Below are 10,419 nucleotides of genomic sequence, written 5' to 3' on the forward strand. Positions count from 1 at the left end.
TATTACAATATTCATACTACAGTTGCATCTGTCACTTTTAACAGCATACTATAAAGTCAGCAAAAAAGAAATGTGCCAGCTCGCTCTGAATTCGTTGAAGAATCAAAAGAAAGAAAAATCAATTTCTGATCTTCTGGTTATGGCTCTTCCCAAATGTGTTGTGGCTGGCCTCTCAACTCACCTCTTTGAGTAGAGTAAATTTTACTCTACTCAAACAACCTGCCAACTTCAAATTTTCTTGCAACCCCTGTTTGTTTTTTTTTCCTTGGACATCAATCTTTGTACACCTCACAATCTTTTTGTTGATCTTTCTTTTGTTAACAGAGTTGAAAAGGGGTTCACATTTGTTTGCCTTTAGAACTGAAGCTCTGTATCCTCTTGGTAGGATGGTTATTTTTAAAATGGGTAGCAATTGGAGAACAGGCTGGACCTGCTTTCAGAGTTCACACCTTTTTGTTAGAACACCACTTCGTGGCTTGCGTACATCATCCTTTGTTCTTGGCAAACTATTAATGAAAAATGTTCAACATTCACCTGCTAAAAAAATGGTTGACGTCACATGGCAGGACAATACCTCTCACAGATACCCTTACATTTACCTAAGAGACAATTGTCCTTGTTCAGAGTGTTTCTTCAAAGAGTCAAGCCAACGCCTTCTTGATATTGTGCGTGATGTGGACGTTAACATCAAACCAGAGAAAGTTGAGATGACTGATTATGGTGCCGAGCTCTCAATCACCTGGCCTGATGGTCATGTCAGCTTGCTTGATGCTGATTGGCTATTTGAGAAGCGCCTTTCAGAGGAATCCAAATTACAGGCTGAGAACTGTGAGGAGGTGACAACTAGACATGTCTTGCTCTGGGGAAATGAATTTAAAGACCAAATTCCACGCTTGAGATTTGATGACATCCTTAATGATGAGGAAGTTCAATTTGATTGGTTAAACAGTTTGTACCGATATGGTGTTATGCTGATCACAGATACTCCTGTACAAAAAGGACAGCTGGACAAATTAGGAGAGCTTGTTGGTTACTTGAGAATGACAGCATATGGGCAAGTAAATATTAGTACTTTTGACAGAAAGTTTCTGTGGGGGTGTTGCTACTGTAGGAATAAAATAATATTGTTGTCCATCATGTGCCATGTATCCACGTGTAGCACTTGGTGGTTTGGTGTCATTCAAGAAGGTATTTTCAAAGTAATGGCTTAAATGGCTGGCTAAAAATTGGACCAAGGTCAAAAGAGAAGGTCAGTGAGAAGGGCAAGGTAGTGTCTGTATTCCCCCCCCCCTTTCCCCTCCCCCCTTTCCCCTCCCCCCCCCCCTTGCTTCTCCTTTGACCTCACTGCATCTTTTATTGAGACATTCCATTCTCACAAGCTAACTTACAAAACACCAAATCTCTCACACCTTTGCAATCAGGGGAGGGGTGGGGAGAAAGGTGACTGATTTAGTTGTCGGCTAAAAAAAATGGAATTCTAAGTATGGATGGCTTAGCACTAAAATGGGTTGGAAATACATGTATGTCAAGATTATTTGCTGACCTATGCTGCCTTCTCATGCAATGATCATGGCATTTATTGCATGGAAACTATAATATTAGTCTTTCATTTTACAGGAAGACAATAATGGTGTCCACGAGGCAAAAGGCGAACAGTGTTGCATATACAACCTACACATTGCCTTTCCATTCTGATTTGCCATACTACGAATGCAAACCAGGGGTTTGTAAAATAATTGGTTTATTTGTTTCACATGTATAATTATGTAATGGCAATAGGACTGAGTGGAGTCCAATTTGGTCTGTAATCATACGAGTGATAACAAAATCGGGAGTCCGATTTGTTTATCACGAGTATGATTACAGACCAAATTGGACAACACGACGAGCTCTTACCAATTAATCATAAAAATTACAATTTCAGAGAAATTAATAAAGAAGATGAACCAAGTTATGAAGGAAAGGGAAAATTTGCATCAAAAGACTGACAAAGAGGCGTAAATTGTTTAATGTCGCTCTGAAAGAAAGAAAGAAAGAAAACTCCAATTTAGAGACCTGTACACTGTTTCTATGGCGATTGAAACCAAGGTTGTGATTGGTTGATTTAAACTACAACTGTAACTGTTATTGGTTGATTTAAACTACAACTTTGAATGTGATTGGCTTATTGAACTTTCCAATAACAACTTGGCAAGTCGAGGAAATTGTAATTTTTATGATTAAGTTGAAAATCCATACTTGCGCTGTATGGATGGTGTTACACTTGCATTAGAATTGTACCTCATTTTAATTTAAACAACTTTTATTTCATCTGTGGTTCACCTTCAAATTTACCTTTTTTCCCCTTCATTTTCCTTTTGTCTACAACTGTATAACAAATTAATGTTTTAACAGATACAACTACTCTTTTGCTTGGAGCAAATTCCAACTGATGGAGGAGAGAACACTTTGGTGGACTCATTTCATGTGGCTCAGCAGTTGAGAGAGGAAGATCCTCATGCATATGACCTGCTTACAAGCACACACGTCCTGTTTAGAACCAGTGGAGCCGACATACTGGGTGATTACGACTTTGAAGGTGCAAGGCCAATTCTTGAGTAAGTTCATTTCCATTGGTATTTTTTGTTTAGAAGCATGGGGTACATTTCTTGTGCCATTCCCTCAGAAGAACTGTCATGAACTTTCTGAGAGTGCCTCTATCCTCTCCACCATAAAAGGCCATTGGATTAACCCCCCCCCCCCCCCCCCACCCCAAGGGACTTTTTGCAAAAGTTTAATGGTAAGTGCTTTCAATTGTTACCAGTAAGTTATGGTATGACATGACCTATTTTACTCCATAATTTACATGAACATGATTGGGTAGAAATAAGCCGTGATGTTGGAAAATGATCAAAAACCTCTTTTAAATCATGTACTGGTGTTTATTTTTTTGTTTAGAGATTTTATGGTCCATTAGCCACTTTCTACTCTTTTTTCCAGAGTGGATCACTTAGGCCGTCTGTTGAGATGCAATCTCAATGAGGGAACCAGACAGCGCTTTCTAGGTGTAATAGCAGATAAAACACAGGAGATATACGAAGCATATTACTCATTCTCCAAACGACTAACAGATCCCAAGAACATGTTTCTTCACAAGCTCTCCCCAGGAGAGATAGTAGTGTTTGATAACGATCGTGTTCTCCATGGGCGTACTGGATACAGGCTCTCAGAGGGAATGGGCAGGTGCCTGGAATCAGCATACATTGATTGGGATGTTGCAAGATCCAAGTTAAATGTCTTAGGCAAGAAGCTTAATAAGGGTCCAGTAGCGAGAATGGATAGTGCTCTGAGTGTCACCGGGCGATGGGCTGTGGCCTAAGGTGGCTGCTATCAGGGAGCAAATTTAATACTTGTCAATATTTTGACAAATTAAATGTTTCAGTAACTATTTTATGGTCACATTATAGAAGAAAAGATGTAGTAACATTACTGATATAACTATCAATGATTATTTTACTTTATCCTTGAACTACGAGAATCATAATTCCACTACTTGAATTTCATCGTTTGACACAATGATTTTAGAATATGAAATTTATTTTTCCATATCTTTGAACTGCAGAACACATGAAATGAAAATCAGGAAGATCATCACAGTTAGATAGCTTTCCTTCTTAGGGTTCCTCTGATAAGCTCTGCTTCCTTTTGACCCCAGTCACTTTTCACCATGTGACTCAAACACCAGAGCATGAAATGTTGTCACCTGTTCAACCCTGGTCCCAGATGTTTTTCTTGAACTGCGAGAAAGATGTGAAGCGGCCAGAAGAGAAAAACCTCTTGTTACCTTAGACTTGAAGTTAACTTTCAAGCAGACGCCAGCTGTCAAACGCATCAAATTGATAATTACAAAAGGGACCAATGACAACTTAGCAATCATATGTCCCCTCGGTTTATTACCAATCAAATGAACCAATCATGTTGATTTGTGTGTTTGTAAAAATATCACCCAACACGAGCCTGAGGGTCAGATCCTGACCCTGGTGTCTGCACGAAAGTGAGACTTCAGTCCAAGGTAACCAGAGGTTTTTCTCTTCTTGCCGCTTCGCGATTAGTCTTCGCGGCTCTCTCGTGGCTCAAGAAAAGGGACCAGGGTACACCTTTTCTGGTGAAATTAAAAAAATAGATTGAATAATTGAATATTTAATGAATGTAAGGAACTACTCTTCTACAATTACTGATACTAGATATTGTTACTTGAATATGACTCCTCTATGCATTCGTAAAATACCATTTAGAAATTTTCTACAAAAATTTTTTACCTTTCAGTTTTAGTTTTCTCAGTATTAAATATTTATCATAAAAAGTTAAACTAAAGTAAGTTTATTAAATAAATATGATTATAGTAATTATTTTAGGTGTCTTTAATTAATATGTCCCTTTTCCATTCACTTAGTTCTTTTACTATAATTGTAATTACAGTATTTTGAAATAGTGGAAATAAATAGACTATAGAATAGATTGCAGAGTGGAATAATGAGTTTCTCAAAATATCCCCATAGAGAACAAAATGAAAATATGTTGTCAAGTATGTCAACTGAGCCTACGTCACTGTGTGAATCAGAAAACCTGTGAACATCACTTTAATTTGATTTTGACATTTCCCATCATGGTTGTGGTTTAGTTTTCTTGCATATGATTGGCTTTTTACTTGAAACACAATAAAATTTTATAAATATTTGTAGGGTTCACAGTTTTTGGATTTTCACAGTAATGACACAGCTTACATTAGTTTTCTAGACAGGTGGTAGAGGATCGGAACTAATAGTAATCTGAAGCTCAAAAGTTTTACCCCTGTGAAAAGCACTAGTACACCCCTACGTCACTATTGAAAATAAAAACCAGCCTATCTTCCTTCTTTTATCAGATTAACTATTTACCAATACATCCCCCCTCAACCTTGCATTGCACACTTATTCTTCCTCGAACATTGACATCTTTCAATTTTTATGCAATGTTTGAGGAGACTGGTAAGGCTACAAGCGGTGATTCTGTCACTATAAGAAAGGAGTTTTGCTAACTGTTCAAAGAACCAAAATACAGTTCTGAAGTGCATCTTCAAATCCAGTTGGGTGCTTGGCTTCACCAAATACTGGGGACTTCACAAGAAAAGAATCCCCCACAAGAATACAGCAAAGTCCCCACATCAGCCCAGGGTTTGGGGGCCCCCCCCTCCCCCCCTTCCTTGGGAAAGCCAATGACAAGTGCATATTAGGCAGAGTAAAATACTAAGTCTGGCCGGTTTGGGTGTTAAAGGACTTGAGAAATGACTATTTGAAGGGGCCCATAGAAATGGTTTGGTGGTTAAAAGCCAGGCAGTTATTGACACAGCCACATCAAGCTCCTAATGTTGTTTACTAGCTTTCATTGATTTCTCAACTGAGGTTATGAGCCATTGTGATACTACTGCACAATGACCATCATCAAGTGCATTCTTTTAAACCAACCAGTCTACTCTGACAGCATACAATATGATAGATACTGCAATCAACAGTAAGCTGAATTTGCACAATTTTCAGAGGGTTTTGGTATAGACTGGAAAACTCGGTGGCAGACTCTCAAGCGGTCACGCCAAAAAGCAGACTGTAGACTGTGCAGACTGTACAGACCAGGGGTAAAATATGGTATTACCCTCACTATTATTGAGAGCTAACTGTAAACAGGCTAACCTGAATGTTATTTAGGTCTAATTAGGGTAACCGAATGTTATTTAGGCCTAATTCAGGCTAACCATAAAAAAAAATGTTATTTAGGCCTAATTCAGGCTAACCAAATTTTCATTTTACAGACAGTTTGCACTTAAGTCTGCAGTCTGCATTTTTCAGTGTCCCCTCTATTTTCTTTATAGAGTGTTAAGACTGAGAAGTTAGATTAAATAAATATTTATTAAGAATTTGCCATTCTCCTTCTTAAATTCTACTGTTTCCATTTGGATAAATAAATTATTGTAATTTTTTTCTTTGCTTCCCATCTGACCAAAAAATTGGCTTGTGCCATTTTCTTTGATGATATTCTGTAGAAAAATCCATTAAAGTAACCAGGCACAACCAAGAATCAGTTCACACAATAACACCAAACTAATATTGTACAAACTGAACTCTAATACATATTTCCTCTGAAAGTGCAAGTGAAATAAAACAACATTTTAAAAGATCCACTTGGAAAAGCTAAACCACGATAAAATTTGTTTCAAAGATTTAGTCTAAAAACATTGCAATTTTTAAAACTGCAAAATCTTTGCAGCATGGTCACGGTCTCGACTAAATTTCTTCACCCCATTAACGCCAAGGAGTGAGACTTAATAGATTTTAACACCAGACAATTTTACTTGTCAACTGGGAGTGTCTTGGGGTTCTTGAATGATATAATTATATTATATTATATTTTTTTTGTTAGACTAAAACTACAGGTTCTGTGCTTCATGTTTTGGTTAATACTTCTAAGCTTGATAGCAATGCCCTTTCCAAACCAGAATTTTGAATATCTGTGTTTCAGCTGGTGAATTTTAACCCTTTCCTACCTAAGGGAAGGGGCCCCCTCTTGGATGAGTAAAATAATTGTCTGGCGTTAGACAGAGTAAAATCTGTGAGTGTCATTCTTTTGGGAAGGAAAGGGTTAACCAGAAACTGGTTGGAGTACTATGGGATGCCTGCGGCATCTTGTTAAGGTAATATAATTTATCATCCATCTTATTCAGTGGTTTAACATAATTATAATATGTGTGGATATTTTGCAAGTTGCGCAGTACTTTTCCAAGCCCCGCAGTCTGTGAGTATTATAATGTTAAACCATCAAATAAGAGATTTATTATTCCACTACAAAAAAGTTATTTTGCTTACATTTTATTTGGTAAGAGTGATTTTAAAAATGCTTCATCTGTCCTTCAGGGCACGTGCGAACAACGTAAACAGCACAAAAAGCCGGCCAAATGTCCTTTATTTGATTGGATAAACGAAAATTCAATGATGAGTGGCAAGCAATGACAAGCTAAATTCTCAGGCTTTGCATCGTGTCGAAAACAATAACATTTCTTTTATTGAAAAACCCCTGTTCTGTCCGTATTTGCTCTGTTCTAAACCAGTCAAACCGAGACACTACAGTGTATCACTGTCTCATATTTTGCGTGTTCTCTTGCATGACCAAATGTGGTAAAATGGCATAATAGTGGAATAATAATGCTTCAATATTGAATAAGTTTATGCGACCGTCTCTCTAAAAATATTAAAAGAGGGAGGGTTCCATCAACACTGCTGATGGTTTAACTGTCCTTTTGGCACTTACTCTGTTTTTTTGAACAAATGTAAATATATTTACAGGTAAAATCATCTGGTGTTATTTAGAATAAAATCTATTAATTAACTCTTAGGAGTCAATGGCTTTATTTTATTCTGCTCCCCATAGCAGAATAAATAAACAAAATAAAGTTACATATACATATACATAATTTTATGTGATACTTGGGGAGCACGTCAGTGTAAAAAATGTGCATGGCTCACCGACTGCCTGCAAAGTCAAATTTAGACTACAACAAACAAGATTCCTTAGGTCATATCTACAACTTTCATTATAAACCTTATTTTAGTCATTCTGTTACATTGTGATCGGGAAAACCGTGAACACCTGAACTATGTCAGGAATGTTATTTCTGTCCAATCGTGCGTCCTAAACAGCAGAGTGTTTACTGTTGTTTGCACGGGAAGAATTGTGTCGGCTTTAGATTTTACGGGTAACTGATTTAGTTGGAGATAATTCTGGTCATTTATGCTCTAAGACTAAGAAACACAACAGTGCATGTATTAATTTGTATTAATTGTTTGCATTCCAAGGCTGCTGCCTAAGAAAATTTCAAAGAGGCCCTCAGAGCTAAACGCTGAGAACTTAGGAGCCCAACATATGAAGTGAAAGGTGTTGCTGTGAAAAATTAAGGCGTCCAGAGTTATTCTTTGGGAGCCCCAGGCTACCGGGCTCCTGTTAGGCAACAGCCTTGCTTTCAACACGTGGCACTGTTGCGAATACCTGTATTGTAACAGTTATTCAGTTTGTGGTTTGTCCTCAAAAATGATTGTCTTAAAAACAATAAGCATTCCTGACAAATATTATGGGTGTTCATGGTTTTCCCGGTCACACTGTAATTTCAAACGGGAACTGATTGCATCTTAAGATTCAATCTGGATTTTTTTAAGGTTGTGATTTGGAAGTTCTAATGCTGAAACTTGTAGTGGCCACATGCCTCCAATGATCCCAGCCTGTATAGCAACACCTGTGGCAACCGCAAGCTCAGGGTCAATTGACACATTTGGAGCTTTTCCATTAAAATATTTTTTAATTAGTTGTCGCACCCTTGGTATTCTGGTTGAACCACCAACCAACACTACCTCATCCACAAAATCCTTTGGAAGGTCAACTTCTTTGAGAACTCTCTCAATGGGTTGTAAAACTCTCTGGAACAAATCTTCATTTAACTTTTCAAAGGTTGATCTTGAGATCTTTTCCTCAAATATCACAGGTTTGTTTCCCTGGTTCAAAGATGGTAGGGGCACTTGCACCATTACCCAGTCCTGTGAAGTTAAGTTGATTTTTGCCATTTCAACCTCTTGTCTAAGACGTTGGATATCTTCAGCATTTTTGAGTTCCTTTCCAAACCTATCTCTTATTACTGCAATGAGGTAAGACAGAAGCCTTGCATTGAAATCTTGCCCTCCTAACCTGTTATTACCAGCCATGGCCATAGTGACAAACATTCCACCTTGGATGTTTAGGAGAGATACATCCAAAGTACCTCCACCCAAATCCACAACCATAACATTAGAGATTCCAGCTTTCTTGTGAAGACCATAAGCCATTGCTGCCGCTGTTGGCTCATTGATAAGTCGAAGAACTTTGATCCCAGCAAGAGAAGCTGCTTTGATGGTTGCGTTCCTTTGTGCCATGTTAAATTCAGCTGGGACAGACATTACCGCTTTGTTTACAGATCGACTGATGTTTTTCTCAGCTGTTCTTTTTAATTCTCTCAATATCGAAGCTCCAATCTCTTCTGGTGACACTAACGTTTGGTTGCCATGACTTTCGATCACGAAGAACGGGTTGTTCTTTTCGTCAGTGGTGATTTTGAACTGATACAGGGAAGACATCTTCTGTAAATCTCCCTTCGTGAAAGTCTTTCCAATGAAGCGCTTAGCGTCATAAATTGTCGATCTAGGATTCAGTTCTGCTTGAGCCAGGGCTCTTTTACCCACTAATATTCCATGATTGTTAAAAGCTACAACACTAGGGATAACTTTACTTCCATTTTCGTTGGCTAAAATGTCAACATGTCCCGTGACAGCTTGATAAACTCCGACGCAAGAAAACGTTGTTCCAAGGTCTATACCGATGATGCTTGGTTTGGGAGGAGGGAGACGACTTTGAGCAATGTATCCAGCAACGACAAGAGCGAAAATACCACCGAGAAAGACCCCTAAGGAAGAACTCATCTCCAACCTTCATGAAACGTTCACAACCGGTGTTTTGCGACACGTACATGCGTACTGTGTGATGCGCAGACAAAACAACTATCCCTACCGTTAGACGGGAGGGGAGGGGTGGGTGCTACTACTCTAACATTGTAGGTGCACTATTGTGTCATCTCACTACCGAGACCAGAATGTTTTGTCAAAATGTTTTGTTACTCAGATTTTCTTCTCTCCTGGGAACAAAGAAACAACTGTTTAGACATGCCTGACAACAGACGCAACTCAAAGCAGTCTAGTCTTTCTAAGTAATAAATGAAGCCATCATGCAAATCGCCGATTAAGTCATCCTGTGGAGCTAAAAAAAAATCCTTTTTATCAGAAATGTTTTTCACTTCCAAAAACTATTTTTTTTTACTTAATTCCCACTCTGCTTGGAGGGTCATGCAATGCTTGCCCCAAACAACTGCTGCAAAGGTGACTAACAAATAATTAACCTATTCACTTCTCAAACGCCCTAGGACACCCTCCATTAATGAGCAAAATGATCTGGCGTTAGACAGAGCAAAATCTATCAAGTGTCACTCTTTGGGGTCAATGGGTTAAACTGAAAACAATAAAATGGAATTCTTGCAGACTTGCCGACCTGTCTCATGCAACAACAGTGAGATTTTCAAAAATCATTCCCAAATATAGTGAGAATGATGGAGAAATGGTGAGAAAATAACAAAACAACATTTTAAAGTTGTGCGTGCATAATTTATATAATTTATGCATATAAGAATAATTTCTATTCAATTATTGTAGTAATTATACGTCTTATATCGGCTATATGCCAGTTGTCTATGAACTATTAAACGACTACTTTAACTGTGTTTGTATTAAACTACAATGAAAAAAGATATCAGATTTTTGCTTTCAGTTTCAGAACAAC

The 10,419-nt window shown here is 38.0% G+C and overlaps 1 protein-coding gene and 1 pseudogene across 4 annotated transcripts in view; one reads left to right on the forward strand and one right to left on the reverse strand.

Moving 5' to 3' along the window:
- LOC138035450 (gamma-butyrobetaine dioxygenase-like) overlaps positions 1-4,497 on the forward strand; it is a 5,252-nt gene extending 755 nt beyond the window's left edge. For 2 of the 4 annotated variants that reach the window (XM_068882133.1, XM_068882134.1), the window contains exons 2-5: positions 386-1,058; positions 1,622-1,723; positions 2,395-2,597; positions 2,980-4,497. In XM_068882133.1, coding sequence (XP_068738234.1) covers positions 387-1,058; positions 1,622-1,723; positions 2,395-2,597; positions 2,980-3,358 — 1,356 coding nt within the window. In that variant the 5' untranslated portion in view covers position 386 and the 3' untranslated portion in view covers positions 3,359-4,497. Of the gene's footprint in view, positions 1-324; positions 1,059-1,621; positions 1,724-2,394; positions 2,598-2,979 lie in introns of all 4 variants that reach the window. The other 2 variants (XM_068882131.1, XM_068882132.1) reach the window with 2 other exon arrangements.
- A 3,563-nt stretch (positions 4,498-8,060) lies between these two features.
- On the reverse strand, positions 8,061-9,563 carry LOC138035449 (heat shock 70 kDa protein 13 pseudogene; annotated as a pseudogene).
- Between the last annotated feature and the right edge of the window lie 856 nt (positions 9,564-10,419).

This window comes from Montipora capricornis, unplaced genomic scaffold (genome assembly GCF_036669925.1).
Source record: "Montipora capricornis isolate CH-2021 unplaced genomic scaffold, ASM3666992v2 scaffold_394, whole genome shotgun sequence".
NCBI classification, from domain to species: domain Eukaryota; kingdom Metazoa; phylum Cnidaria; class Anthozoa; order Scleractinia; family Acroporidae; genus Montipora; species Montipora capricornis.